Source organism: Triticum urartu, chromosome 2, assembly GCF_003073215.2.
Source record: "Triticum urartu cultivar G1812 chromosome 2, Tu2.1, whole genome shotgun sequence".
Taxonomy (NCBI): Eukaryota; Viridiplantae; Streptophyta; class Magnoliopsida; order Poales; family Poaceae; genus Triticum; species Triticum urartu.
This window is the reverse complement of record NC_053023.1, coordinates 561,177,932-561,193,239: the sequence shown is the minus strand read 5'-3', so window position 1 is coordinate 561,193,239 and position 15,308 is coordinate 561,177,932. Positions and strand designations below refer to the sequence as shown.

At 53.8% G+C, this 15,308-nt stretch overlaps 1 protein-coding gene across 1 annotated transcript; it reads right to left on the bottom strand.

The window, feature by feature from the left end:
• Positions 1 to 1,316: 1,316 nt before the first annotated feature.
• Positions 1,317 to 3,180, bottom strand: LOC125533653 (BAG family molecular chaperone regulator 1-like). The gene is made up of 2 exons (XM_048697029.1): positions 2,768 to 3,180; positions 1,317 to 2,045 (listed from the first exon to the last, which is right to left on the bottom strand). The coding sequence occupies exons 1-2, from the start codon at positions 3,048 to 3,050 to the stop codon at positions 1,816 to 1,818; spliced, it is 513 nt and encodes a 170-aa protein (XP_048552986.1). The 5' UTR covers positions 3,051 to 3,180; the 3' UTR covers positions 1,317 to 1,815.
• Positions 3,181 to 15,308: the final 12,128 nt, after the last annotated feature.

Genomic DNA, 15,308 nt, shown 5'->3' with positions numbered 1-15,308 from the left:
ACCGAAGATAGTTCGGAGTCCCGGATATGATCGCCGACATGACGAGGAGTCTCAAAATGATCAAGACATAAATATTGATATATTGGACGGCTATATTCGGACACCAGAAGTGTTCCGGATGACTTCGGAGAAAACCAGAGTGCCGGAGGGTTACCGGAACCCCCCCCCCCCGGGGGGGGGGGGGGGGGAACTAGTGAGCCTAGATGGGCCTTAGTGGAGAGAGGGGCTGCCAGGGCAGTCCGCGCGCCCCCTCCCCCTTGAGTCCGAATTGGACTACGAGGGGGGTGGCGCCCCCCCCCCTTTCCTTCCCCTCTCCCACTCCTTCCTTCCCCCTCCTAGTAGGACTAGGAAAGGAGGAATCCTACTCCTACTAGGAGGAGGATTCCTCCCCTCCATGGCGCGCCCTAGGGCCGGCCGGCCTCCCCCTTGCTCCTTTATATACGGGGGCAGGGGGCACCCTAGAACACACAACAGACAACTGTCTTAGCCATGTGTGGTGCCTCCCTCCACCATAATCCATCTTGATCATATTGTCGTAGTGCTTAGGCGAAGCCCTGCGCCGGTAACTTCATCATCACCGTCATCACGCCGTCGTGCTGACGAAGCTCTCCCTCGACACTCATCTGGATCGAGAGTTCGTGGGACGTCACTGAACCGAACGTGTGCAGATCACGGAGGTGCAGTACTTTCGGTATTAGGATCGGTCGGATTGTGAAGACGTACGACTACATCAACCGCGTTGTCATAACGCTTCCGCTTACGGTCTACGAGGGTACGTGGACAACACTCTTTCCCTCTCGTTGCTATGCATCACCTAGATGGATCTTGCGTATGTGTAGGAAATTTTCTAAAATTACTGTGTTCCCCAACACAAAGAATTAAGCTGCTCAGAACTAGGAGACCAAGATAGGAAGGGATCATACCGACCGAAGAGAGGGTATAAATAACCACACGCCAAGACCAGGATGAGGAGCCTAAGATGACGGAAACGAAGCGTTAGTTTTAACCTAGATTAGATTCAATCTTAGACAACCCGTCAAGATCGACCACCAAATTTTCCACTGACTTCGTGCCAATGTCAGTGGACCCCTAATTTGTACTTGTTGATATATATAATTTCGGACAAGCAAGATTAGGGTTGTTACTTGAATCCCAAGGGCCCAATCCTAGGTAAAATTGTCCCGAGCCCATCAGTAACTTGAGTTTACGTCCCGTTATCATATAAATCCATATACACTACTGGACCGTTGTTGTTGTTTGGGTACTATGCGAACACTGTCAACATCTAGCGCCAACTCCAGAAAAAAAATTCTAAATGGAGAAAAGGACCACAAAAATGTGGTCTCATAACTTCATGGGTCACGGTACATTGATACATCTCATCCACAACAGAACTGCATGTACTCCATCTAGCCCACACTATGCAACAGGGCACAGGCTTTATCCAAGATTGCACTCTCCAATCTAACATAATACCACGCATGACATCCATAGTTAGACTAGCAATTCCTGGAGGAGGCTGGCCCTTACAGCATCTAGAAGAAAGGACTTAAACTTGCAACTAGCTACAAATTGCACAACCATGCAATTATAATTAATTAAAAGTTGATAGTACTCTAACTCTCACACAAGGAGGGTCTTTGCCCTTCCATTCCATGGAGTGGTACTTAAGAACTGATCAGCATCCGCGAACAACGCCATGCATCAGGTTCCAGATATGCTTTTTGTTAGCAATCTTGTGAGACCTGACTAGCTGATGCCTGATAGTGTGGTTGATTTAGATAACTGTTAGTGCGGTGGGCAAGGCTGGCCGGCCTACACCTTGATAAAAGTTTGATACGGGCTCTGCACGGCCTGGGCTGCGAGCGCTGCCCGGAGCTTCATGTCCTTGAGGGCAGGGTCCTCGAGGAGGAGCACCTTGTCCTTGTCCCTCACCCCAACCATGTGGAGGTGGTCACTGTCCTCCTTCTCCTTGCCCCTGAACAACAGCCTCTGCTCCCTCGGCTCGAGCCCCGTCACCATGGACACTAACACCTTCAGTTCACCTGCACAAATTAATTTTGCAAAACATATGTTAGACCTTGATCCAATGAAGCGTACTTGATTTACTATATTCGGTCATAGAAAAACAAGATGGAGGAAAGTTCCACTCATGTTCCTACTTCGAACCATCGTGTGTACATTTTTCAATGATAAAAAACAGATTGAGTTTATGCTTTGTACTAAAAAACTATGAACCACCGTGTGCACGCTGGCAGGGCAGGAAGCCTTCCATTCAGCAGGTCTGTGCATTCTTTTAAAAAAATCACAAGGACGACGAATGACAGTATGATTTGAGCAACTCAACTAAGGCAAATGTGGCAAGTGTGGCAAAAATTATGTGACAATATATGGCAAAGATAGCACAATCCAAACAGCCCCTTAGTACTCTACTCTACTGATGGAGCTGCTAGGAAGAAGATGGTGGCACAGCCCTGGCCATCAGTAGTTTTATTACTGAAAGCCAGGAGACCTTGCTAATGGACATGCATCCATCTTCACAACTCCATGATAAGGTTCAGGAGCTCGAGGGTCCACTACTCAACTCCAAGTAATGCTAACTTGTCTGAAATTTTGCAGGTTATGCATGCTACACCCACGATCACTCCTCGAGCCATTATCCAGCAAAAAGATGGGATGACCCGCTTAGCATATGAGAGAAGCCCAAATATTCTCTAACAAATCTAATCAACTTCTGTTAGCTTTGCAATATTGTACAGTTACTCACCAAAAGTGCAGGTAGCTCCAACGGACACCTCATGCCAGGAGTAGCCAGTGGCCACCCTGACTGTGATGATCTCGACTTCGCCCCTCCCGTCCCTCCTCTGCACCAGCATGCCCCCCGGCCGCACCTCCCACTCGATCTCCCCGCTGCCGCCGCCGCCACCGATGCCACAGGAGGCATCGCTGCCGTTGTCGCTGCTGCTGCTGCAGCTGCTACTAGACCTGCTGATCTTGGAGGAGCTCCTCCTGAAGAGCCTCTTGGGGTTGGGGTACCTCAGCTTCATCATCGTCGCAAATGGCACCTAATCTTTCCCGGATAATTGTGATGTTCCTTGCAGTTGGTGGTGAGGCGCAGTTGAGCTGGTGCCTGGTGGTGGTTGTAGGAACAGGGCTTTGCCGTGTATATATAGAAGGCGAGCTAGCAGCTATAGGGGGGCAGATTAAGGGGGTGGCATGCAAAGCAACAGGACAAGCTTTAGAAGCGTGCGGCTGTTTGTGAAAGGCGTCAACGAAGGGGACACTGGGACAGGCGAACTTGGAACAGTCCAAAGCGGCAGGCCAGGCTCTCAAAAGGAGAAACAACTTGTGAAAGGATATAGTTTCCCGACAGAAGAAAAACAAAGCTTATATTATTAGTCCGATCGAGAGCTTCCGTGAAACCACGGCGCTGACACATCACACATGGCCCGCGTTAACTCAATGTCGCAACGAGATCGCTTCAGACTGTCACTGATGCGTGGGCCAACGAAATTTGTCAATAGTCTACGCACGTATCAGTGTGTCCATGCATCTACAATCGGACTAGTCAAATTTAACTGGCAACATCAGGCCCCGCGGCTCTCGCGTGGCCCGTCACGGGCGACACGAGAGCGACTTAACCCTAGCCTCTCCGTCCCCTCCCTCCCCCTTCCCCGCCCCGCCGCCACCCGAGGCTCTCGCCGGCGCGGCTGCCGGTGAAGGTGGCGGCGAGGCTCTGCTGCTCTGCGCTGCCGGGGGTGTTGGATCTTAGGGTGGCGGCCCTGATTAGCGAGGGCGGCGTCGATCTCGTCCGGCGGATGGCGCCGCCGGTGCTGGCCGTCCCCACTGGCCGTGTGGGCGGCGGTGGGGCGGTGGAGGCTCGTTGCTGCTACGGGATGTGCCGCTGGCCTCGGCTGGCTGCTTCCTGGTCTCCTCTCCTCTGCTGTGGTCCTCCCTCGACCGATCTGGGCGCTGCTCCTCAGGGCCGCCAGATCTGGCACATGAGGGTGGGTGGTGGCCATCCTAGAACGGGGGAAACCCCTGGTCGACCTCCCGTCGACCCCGACGACGGCGGCGCTCCAGTGTCGATCTCCCTCCTGAGGGCGTGTCGGGCTTCTTCGTCACCTCCTTCCCCCTCTCCCACAATCCCGGGCGAAAGCCTTGGCCTTGCTGGCCGAACAGCGGTGGCGTTGTGGCGTCTCGGTCCTCCTTGGAGGCGTCGTTCAAGGGAGGGCGAGGTTGTGGTCTCGCGGCAAGGTGCTTGGTGGCGGCAGCGTTGCTCTGCTCTCCGGGATGGCGGCTATGGTGGTGACGAGGTGGCCCCCCTGCAATCCTTCATCGGTTCTTCATCTTGTTCGGCTCTGGGCAACCGGCCGGTGGACGGCGTCTGCGTGTTGTGGCACGGTTCAGACGTAGGGGCGATTGGATCCCCCCTCCGGCAAGGCTCGGGGCGGCCAGATCTGGAGCCATGCTTTTCTCCACGCAGCCCGGGTCCTCTCGGCCTCCACTTGTGTAGTCTACTGATTGCAGCTGTTCCGCTGTTCTAGCTTGCGTTGAGTTCTCCGGCAGCTTGATCCTGTTTTCGCTATGGTGGTGCCCTGCTCGCCATTGCTCTGCTTAGCTCTGTATTGTGCGTGCACGCCGCCTTTTATCTTTCAGTTTTTCTTCAAGCTTTCGCCTTTGTATCAGCACTATTGTATCCTAGCCGGTTGATGGCTTCATTAATTTGAAGTCGGGCTTTTCGCCTTTTCTCTAAAAAAAAGTCAAATTTAACACCTATATGTCCGGACGCCGCGTCCATGCCAGATTGATCACCCTCATTTCTCTGGTTCACACAGCCGCCCACCTCATAGCCGCCCCCTAAATTCATATACAAGCCATGCAACATGAATAACATTTTATTTTATTTTTTGAAAAAGAAGGATGACCCTCAACCTCTCCACATGAATAACATTTAACGTAGATAAAAGTTCAACATAGCAATAGCAAACATATAGATCGGGATAGCAACTTTTAGACAACCGAATCCAAAATGTTCATCACCTAGATACTATAAAGCATAAATAAAACTAGATTGCTATCTAGTTGCGGAGAGAGGGTGCCAAATTTCACCATTTTCTTGCTAGGCCTTCCCTTTGGGGTCCCCGAAGCGCCGATAGTAGTTTTTGGCATACACGTTGGCGACCAGTGGGCAGGACTCGTCGTTGTCGGTAGTCGTGCCATTGTCTGACAAGGAGGAGAAGATCCCGACAAGACGTCGGGCGACATGCGCCTTCTCCTTGACGAGGCGGGCGCGGTGACCGCCTTATCCTTTGCAATGCACTTCGACTCCTCGATGATGAGCTGGAGCTCCTTGGCATTTTTTGGTAGCGCTACCTATCGTCTGTGTCCGCCGAGGTCACCGACCTACGGATGGCGTCGCGGAGGAGGTAGTCCACTTTACATGCGCTAATCTCCACGACCCGCGGCTGGAAAGGCTAGGCCTCCGTCGCCCTCTATGCAGCCCGTTGCCTCGTGCGGCAAGCGACCCATGCCTCCAATTTGGGTGCCCTTTGCCGCGAGCTTGGCGGTACGGGGACGAGAACCGATCATCGGATGGGAGTAGGAGGCAGGAATGGCACGACCAGGGGTGTACCTGCCTCGTCGGGTGACTAGGATGGCCGGAGCTCGGACTCCCGTCCTTGTCCATCCGTGGCCGGTGGATGACAATGTGGAGCGCGTGCTCCTCGTCGTCTTGGGGGTCACTTGAATCCTTCCTGAGCAGCGCGTCCCAGTCGGTGGGGTCTGCCTCGCTACCGGATTAGCCGTTTGTTATGGTTGAAGATGCTCCTACCACCATTACCTTTCCATGGAGTTACCGGGCTAGTCTTAGGGCATACGCGGAGAGAATTTGTGGCACGCAACCCCTTTTTTTTGGTTTTGATTTACAATATTTCATATCTTTTGAACCAAAAGTCTAAATTAAATTTTGTTTGCATATTTGCATTTCTTGCGATCAGGGCTTTCAAATGAGATCCATTTTGAATATATTTTTTAAAATTTTTCTTAAGTTTCAACTTCTCATACTTGGTATGAGCGACCGATAAAATCATTAGTTTCAGATCCTGCGACCGACGAAAATGTTTGAACTTCTAAAACTTGATATGCGCGACCGACAAAATCGTCAAAACCTGTGAGCGGCAAAGTCGCAAATTTCAAAAACTAAAACTTTAAACTTTGCTCTCGAGTGGGATCCATCACAATGACTTTGTGGATTGCGAGGCGATCGTGGGCCAATGTAGCTGGACAGGTGCGTGCCTTCGCACTTATGTGTCCCTGAAATTTTAGGGCCATATGCTCTATTTTTAAATTTTCTACTCTATAATTGTACTTTGATTATCAGGGAAAAGGACGGAAGAAAAAGATGTGTCCGCCTACGCCCCCCTCCCTCCCGCGGCTGTGCCCACGTTCGCGGCGGCGGCGGCGGCGGCGCACTGCCTCGACTTCGCATCTGCGTCATGGTCCATGCCCCTGCCGCCTCCTCCTGCTGGTCCCCCGCCTGGTGTCCCTGCCTAGCTCGTGCTGCCTCGGGCACAGCTGGCCCCCACGTGTTCGCCTCCGCCAGATCTGGTCCAGTCGTCGGCTGGTCTGGGTCGTGCCAGCGCCGCTGGCTCCGAAGAGTTCGTCCTCGACTCGCTGCCCGCCGTGCCGCCTTCAGACCGCACCCTGGTCGGGTCGGAGCGTCCAGCTGCGGGCGCGCCGGTTGCGCGCCTTCAAATCGCGGCTCGCCATAACTGCGGGGCTGCTGGCTCGATCCCATCCGGCTGCGGACGCGCCTTCAATGCCGGCAGCGACGACGGGCGCGGGGCGCGAGGATGAGGTGACCGGCGGCTGGCAGTTGGTCACCTCGCGTAATGGCCCGCGCCGCCCGGCTTTGGCTGCCCCGGAATTCAAGCCGCTGCCCATCCCACGTTGGCTCTTCGGTCGATGCTGCCGGTGCCTCGTCCTGGGGCACAGAGCCTCGATCTGTCGCGAACCCATCTGCTGCTCCCGCTGCCTTCTGCCTTCAAAACGGGCACAAGTCAAGGGGCTGCCGCAAACAGTGGAAGCCGCTCCGCTTGCTGGACTCCCCTGTTGTGCCACCACCTCCACTGCCTCGCCCTGCTGCTGCTTCGGTTCAGGCATTGCCTCGCCCTGGTCGTGGCTGGGAAGATCCGTCGCTGCGCCCGCTGCTGCAGATCGCGGCTGTGCCGGCTAGGATGCCACGCCTTGGCGATGCTTCCCTTCGGCCGGTGGAGGACTTTGTCGTCGTGCCGGCTACACCAGAGATGCAAGCCGAGTCTGCCATCCTTTCTTCCAACGCTGCTGTGGCATGGCTGGAGGGCGCACGGCAGGACATTTCCTACCGGCAGGTCGCCACGGAGCTCGCCGCGGCTCTGGGCGCTCGCCCGGCTGATGTTGAGGTGGTGAAGCACTATCCAGAGCAGTTCTTTGTCAGGTTCGTGTATCAGCATCACTGTGCAGAGGTTGTGTCTCGCGGCAGCCTCCCTGGAGCTGGCTACAACATCTTCGTGCTCGAATGGCGGCTGGAGGCGCATGCCGATAATGAGGATATGCTGCTCCACGTCCGCCTGTGCATGGAAGACGTCCCGCTGCACGGGTGGAACGAGTACATCGCCACCTTCCTCATCGGCCGCAGCTGCTCGCTTGACTACATCGAGCCGCGCTCCCAACGCAAGGAGGACACGAGGGACTTGGCGCTCTGGGCGTGGACGGCCAACCCCAATGCCATCCCGAAAGTGAAGTGGCTCACGCTCCCTGCTTGTGGCCACCGTCACCGTGGGCGGCGCGGCCTCCGTCACCGCGTCATCATCCACCTCGACCTCCTCGAGGACCACTCCAAGGCCGCCGCTAACGATGACAACCCGCCGTCATTAGAAGTCCACGAGTTTACCTGGTTCCGCCGCGCCGTCGACGACACGGTCGTCCCTAGGGACCGGCGTGTGCCACAAGGGCGCGAGGTGCGACGCCAGGACAGGCGGGATGACGATGAGGGCGACCACGATGACCGACGCGGTCGCGGCGACCGTGCTCGCGAGGGTTGGGGCGCTAGGGTACGGCGCTCGCTCCCCCGCAACCCTCGTGAGCGCCAACGGGGGGTGGGTCAGGACCGCACCAGGGAGCGCTCTGGCGGCCACAGGCATGCCACCAACTCCAGCGCCCCTTTGTCGGCGGCCCTCGACGACGTGCCTGCACCGCTGCGCGGCTCGGGCTCGGTCAGCGGTGAGCATGTGCGTGCTCTCGAGCTATTGCCCATGCAGGTGCAGGGCCCTGCCGTGGTCTGGGGGCGCAGCCCCACTCGCCAGGCCTCTCCGCGCTCCACCAGACACCGCTCTCAGGCGAGCCTCACTCCCCAGGCATCTCCACCATTATCTCCGACTACGGTGCTGCCGGCAAGCCCGCGGTCCAAGCGCTCTGAAGATAGGAGTTCTCCCATGCGTCTCGCTGCGCCTAGCCCATCACTACTCGAGCTCTACTCGTCTGCGACCCTGCTGTGCCCCCTAGCGTCCCCTTCCAGGCCACCGGGGTTTGAAGCCTCTCCCACGCCACCGCTCGTCTCTGCTGGCCCCATGCAGCGCACACCGTCGCCGGTCCGCTGCCCGGTCATGCAGGACCAAAGCACTGCTATGGTGCCCCTGTTTGCGCAGCGGCAGAAGGGCCTCCTCGCCTCGCCTGCATCCTCTCGGCCTAGGCCACCGGCGGCTCGTCGTAAAACACTTGCAGGCGTCAAGATCTCCACCAAGGGAGGGTTATCACTGCAACGGGGCAGGCGTTCGGGTGCCAAGGTCCCTGCTGCCCCGGCGGCAGTGGTTGCCGATAAACTTGTATGCCGCAGTCTGGGGATTACAAAGGACGATCAAGACGTCACGGAGGCCACACTAGCAGATTTCACTGCCAAGTTCAAAGACCAACTGGCTCCTGAAGTGATCCTAGCGATGCGCGCCTTCTTCCATCTGGATGATGCTGCTGTTAACGGCATCGAGGACGCCTTGCTCGGCCACGGGGGCAAAGAAGCCCTGGAGCTTGCGGCGACCCAGGACGGGGCGCTGGCTCAGGAGGAGTTGGTTTGATCAGCCAGCCTCCAAGTTAGGGTGTTGCAATAGTTGTCATGTTAATTCATCTTCGTACTTGGCCCGAGTGGTCTCCTATCGATGTTGTTTTTATTTGCTTGAGTTGTATCTAAGTGCTTGTGTTCTGTCTCCGATTAGGAGCTTCTCCGTGTTGTCAAAGCTAGTTGTGGTGTTCTCTGTTCTTTCCCCATGTTGTGTCCTTCATGCACACACACCCTGGAATTGGCCTATGGCCAAGCAAAAGTGCAAACCATGGTTTTCCATGTGGATACAACCAGTAAACACACTAAGCTGGAATGTACGTGGGCTAAATTGCCAGAAGAGAAGGGCAACTGTTAGTGCCACAATCGCTGCCTCCTCGTGTCAACTGGTCTGTTTACAAGAAACAAAATTAGAGAGTGTGGACAAGTGCGTGGCTGCATACCTTGGTGGCAACAGGCTGGAAGGTTTTGCGCAACGCCCGGCCATCGGGACTAGAGGCGAGATCCTGTTGCTTTGGGATGATGATGTCGTCGATGTCTCCGGTGTTTCAACATTGACTTACTGCCTTTCGGCCACGGTTACAATTCGTGCGTCTGATGTTAGCTTCATGCTCACCTCCGTATATGGGCCCATTGATCATGCTTGCAAAGACGCCTTCTTCACCGAATTAACCTCCCTCAAGCCGGTGTCGGGTGTTGCTTGGCTTGCCCTTGGAGACTTCAACCAAATTTACCGGGGCTAGGGACAAGAACAAGAGAAATGTGAACACGAGTAGGATCAACCGGTTCCGTGCAGCACTACAATCATGTGAGCTCAAGGAGATCCATCTTCAGAACAGACGCTTCACTTGGAGCAATGAGAGAGACCATCCGACCCTCTGCAAGCTTGACTCCTTTTTTTGCAATGCGGATTGGGACACGACTTTCAACACCCATGTGCTCCATGCTTTGTAGTCTTCCTTCTCAGACCATTGCCCTCTTCTGTTTGCAGACGACAAAGGACCCAGGAAGCCGCGATCTTTCAAATTCAAGAACTTCTGGGTTTCTGTGCCTGGATTCAATGAGGTGGTCCTCAAGGCTTGGAATGAGTGGGTGGCCCACACGGAGCCCTACCAAGTCTTGCATTACAAGCTTAAGAAGACCGCGCTTCACCTCATGGAGTGGAGCAAGTCCCTCTTCTCCAAGGCTAAGTTCCAGCTCCATGCGACCCTTTTGGTGATTCTACGCCTCGACACTGCCCAAGAAGAGAGGCTCCTTTCTCCTGAGGAACGCGACCTTCGCTCTAGGCTCAAGAGGAGGGTCATTATTCTTGCGTTGTTGGACAGGGCTAGGAAAAGCCAATGCGCCAGAATCGCAAATCTGAAGGACGGTGATGCCAACACCAAATTCTTCCACTGCCGCATCAACGCTAGAAGACGGAAAAACCACATCCATCAGATCAAGCACGGGCAGGGCTGGGTTACCGACCACAACGAAAAAGAGGAGATCATCCAGGAGCACTTTTCCGAGGTCATGAGTAGAGGAAATACGAGTACCATGGATTTTAACCGGGAGGATCTTGGCACTGAGCACCATACCTTGCAAGGCATCGACGATCCAATCACCGAGGATGAGGTACTCCAGGCCATCAAGGAGTTGCCCGGTGACAAAGCGCCTGGCCCGGATGGCTTCACGGGCATCTTCTTCAAGAAGTGTTGGGATGTCATAAAGGATGATGTCATGAGGGTTATCCAACGCTTTGATTCCTTAAACACTTCAAATCTTCAATGGCTTAACTCCGCCAATGTCGTTCTTTTGCCTAAGAAGGATGGGGCGGAAGGTATCACCGACTACAGGCCCATTAGCCTCATCCACACCGTCGCCAAGATCCTTTCTTTGAGGCTTGCTCCCCATATGGGCGACCTCATATCCAACGCTCAAAGTACATTCATAAAACGAAGAAGCATCCATGACAACTTCATGTACGTCCGGAGTTTTGCTAGACGCCTCCACAAGAGCAAGACCCCCGCCCTCCTATTCAAGCTTGACATAAAGAAGGCTTTTGACTCGGTCAAGTGGGAATACATCCTTGATCTCCTTCAACGCTTGGGGTTCCCTGCCAAGTTTAGGGATTGGATTGCCGCTCTTTTATCCTCGTCATCTTCGCGGATCCTCCTTAATGGGATTCTAGGCTCTCCCATCAAGCATGGTCTGGGCTTTCGTCAAGGGGACCCCATCTCGCCGCTTTTGTTTGTCCTCGCAATCAACCCTCTTCACCAAATCCTAGATTTGGCAACCCGGAAAGGATTGCTCCACAAGATATGTGGCCGTGGGGCTATGGTGAGGACATCGCTTTATGCGGATGACGCTGCTGTTTTTGTGGCTCCTATCAAGACGGATATCGACAACCTTGCCTCCATCTTGGAGGGCTTTGGCGAGGTGACGGGCCTATGCACCAACTTCCAAAAAAGCTCGGTCGTGCCGATATGTTGCAATCACCTTAACCTCGAGCACATTCTTGAAGGTGTTCCGACAGCTCGGTCTTGCTTCCCCATGAAATACTTGGGACTACCGCTCTCGGTGTGGCAACTCAAGAAGGTGGACTTTCAATATCTTGTGGACAAGGCAGCCGGAAAACTAGTGACTTGGGAGGGGCAAAATATCACTACAATCGGGCGCACGGCCCTAGTCAAGTCGGTCATCTCCTCCCAAGTGGTGTACTCCATCACGCCTCTTATCGTACCACTGAGCTCCCTAAATAGTGTGAACAAGATAGAGAGGGCCTTCCTTTGGTCTGGATCAGATAAGGCTACTGGTGCCAAGTGCAAGATGAATTGGGAGACAGTTTGCCGGCCAAAGGAGTATGGTGGTCTTGGCGTGCTGAACACTGACAAATTTGCGCGTGCTTTGCGCCTGCAGTGGCTTTGGTATAAACGGAAGGAACCTCAAAAACTTTGGGTGGGGCTTGGCAACCCTTGCACCAAGGATGACCGGGAATTTTTCTATGCGTCCACTACTATCACCGTCGGCAATGGCGCCCGAAATCCATTTTGGGACACCCCTTGGCTTCTGGTAATGGACATCGCACCGCTCATCTTCGAGGCCTCGAGGAGAAAAAAATGGAAGGTGCGTGAGTCACTAAACGGGAGCGCATGGATTCTGTCAATCAGCAACAACACTGTCGTTTCCAGTGACCACATCCGGGAATTCTTCACACTTTGGATGCTCATTAATGACTTCCATCTCGACGACCACCTTGAAGATGATATTGTCTGGAAGCACGCGAATGATGGATTCTACTCGGCATCCACCGCATATAAAGCTCAGTTCCTTGGCATGTCGCTTTCCCCTATGGATCAAATGGTCTGGAAAGTTTGGGCACCACCAAAAGTGAAATTTTTCGCTTGGTTGGCTATTCAAAATAGGATATGAACTGCCGATCGGTTGGCGAAACGTGGTTGGCCAAATTGTGGCATGTGCCAACTTTGCAAAAGAGAACAAGAATCGGGCGCGCATCTTCTTTTCAGGTGTCGCTACACGCTCAGGCTATGGTGGTTAGTCATTGAGAAGTTTGGACTTGCTCACATGGACACAACCGATTGGCATCTTGCGGACTCCGTCAACGAATGGTGGGACAAGCGAACCAACAATCAAATCCCAATAGACATGCTATGGCCTCTCTTACCATGCTCGTCTCTCGGACAATATGGAATGAACGAAATGCTAGGGTGTTCCGCCACAAATGTGTGCCACCACCCGTTCTTCTTCACACCATTTTAGAGGAGGCGAAGCTTTGGATCACCGCGGGCGCTAAGAAACTAGGTCATATTATGTTGCGTGAGTAGTTGTCATGCCGTGTGTGGGTTTCTTGTAACACTCTAAACTCTATTCTCTCCTTAATTAATTGATGAGGCAAATCTTTTGCCTTTGTTTCAAAAAAAAAATCTATTCTTGCAGTAACCCAATCTCCACATTTCTGTCCTAGCTAGGAGCTACTGGATGACCTGTGCTGAATGCATGCGTTCACGGCAAAGTGGTCAATCGGGTTTGGCACTTTGGTCAGGCGGTCAGGCCACCGCTGTGTGTATGTTAAAATGAGTGAAACGTTTTGGGAGTTGCATCACGGCCATTCATGCATGGATAGTGGAATAACAGTCCAGTGCGCGAGCAATGGAAGCGGGGGTTGGCAAAAACGCGCATGAGCCTTGCACGGCAAAGGACCACGATGATCAGAGCATCTACAACCGGATTTGATAAATTCAATCCTTCAAACATCCGCGGACACATTCGGACGCGTCCATGGACAGTGATCAATCACTGCTTAAAAAACACATTCTATATCCAGATACCTTAAATTAAAAATCTCAAATTCATATTATTGCATGCAACGTGAAACCTAATCTAAGCGGAGCTCGTCCGGTTTCGCTCCCCGCTCGCTCGGCTCTGCCTTGGCCATGTCCGAAGGCCGACTGCGCTCCTCAAAGTGTTGGTTCAGTCGCCGGCAAGGTAGGGTAGGATATGGGACACGAGCTGGCTCACGGGGCTCAACGTCCCGCCGTCTCCTATGCCCTACTCTTCCTTGTCCGAGACCGTAACCCGAACGGTGCCGGTGGACGTCAGATTGATGACGGATCCGTCCGGGGACGAGCCGCCGACGTCCACCACGATACGGTTGCGGCGCCCAGACTGATGCGTCATACGGGGCGCCGGAGAATGCGTTTCCGCCTTGCCGACATCCGCCGTTGCGAGGGCCGCCACCGACTCCCGCGTCCGGTGCCTTGCACGGCGTGCATACCGTGCCATAGCCTCGTGGGACGATGGCGCGTTCCCAATATCGGCGCGCCATCGGGGGGTTGCGTGTCCGCCAGCGCGTTCGGACGCCAAACGGACCGCACGGCCTTTGCGGGGCAACTAAGGCCGGCCTAGCGCCGGATCCATCCGTCATTTGGGTGGACGCTGTGGATTCCCGGCGGATGGAGTCCGAGCGCAGCCGTCCATGGGCCTCCTCCTCCTCGGGGCAGCGTGGGATCAACTCAGGGACGACAGATCTGGAGGTGAAGAACTTGGATCCGCTGCCCACCATGCCGAAGACGAGTTTGGGTGGCGGAGTGGAGTGAAGGGGAGGGGAGTGAAGGGAAGGGGAGTGAAGTGTCTAGATTTGATCCGGCGAGCGGGTGGGGAGGATTTTGTGTGGGGTCGGGTGGGCCAACGTGGGCCAGGTCCAACATGGCGAGCGCGCCCGGGCGCCCCGATATCCATCCCATATTTGGGCTGGATATGAGGGTGCCGGTCAGACCGGGCGTTTGAGGGCCGGGTCAAACAATTATAATTGGACAGTGATCGCGTGGCCTGCACAGATATATAAGGCGGGTTTGAGGCGTCCGACTGTAGATGCTCTTTTTTTCGATAAAGGACTTTTCATTGAATAGATATATCGAGGTGATATAATCGTATTGAAAGAAAGTCCGGCCTCTGCATAGCTAGATACACACAGCCATAACATCCTAAGCACCCTAAAAATAAAATAATTCGATACAAAGCCAACTAATAAATTGTGTCTAGCCTAAGGAGCGGTAGATCCTATCCGTAAATCACACCGCCATCCATGGGGTAGAAAACCTCCCTGGCCATACGCTCCAGCTGTGTAGACGTCATCATAAAAAGGTCCATGTCCTCCTGCTTCTGCAGGATAGACCACATATGGAGCCATCGTGTACAAACATGCATAGGAGACGAGACACATTTATTGTTAAAAATCACATCATTCCTGGTAAGCCACATTGCCCAGCATAAGGCTGCTGCTCCCACATGATAAAAAGTAATTTGAGGCATTTATATTAACTTTTTTCTCCAATGCAAGCTATTACTAATGGGTCTCATTAAGAAATAAAAAAATAAAGAATCTAATATACATGCATCTCTACTTTTCACTCAACCTTTTCAGCTTTTGTCACCGGACCATACTTTTTCTGTTCAAGCACCCGCCTCCTGAAGAGGATCCCGCTTTCCTATCCGAACCTACTTTACGTCATCTCCGATCCTACATGGCATGCGAGACATCACCTTGAGGCTATACATTGTACATGCCCTCAGATTGGATTCTCATGTTTTGGGGCGTCTACCGGTGGTTAAGGGAGCATGTGGGCTTCAGGTTGGAATTCTCCAAGACATCCGAAAAAGTTTAGGCTTCATCATGACAATTATACACCTATAGGCAGGTACAGCTCGGCTGGCTTCG

Bases quoted from the DNA above. Each gene is read 5' to 3' on its own strand.
- LOC125533653 (XM_048697029.1), bottom strand. From the start codon at position 3,050: ATGATGAAGCTGAGGTACCCCAACCCCAAGAGGCTCTTCAGGAGGAGC. The intron at 2,046-2,767 runs GTGAGTAACTGT...TAATTTGTGCAG, and splicing joins TGGAGCTACCTGCACTTTTG to GTGAACTGAAGGTGTTAGTG.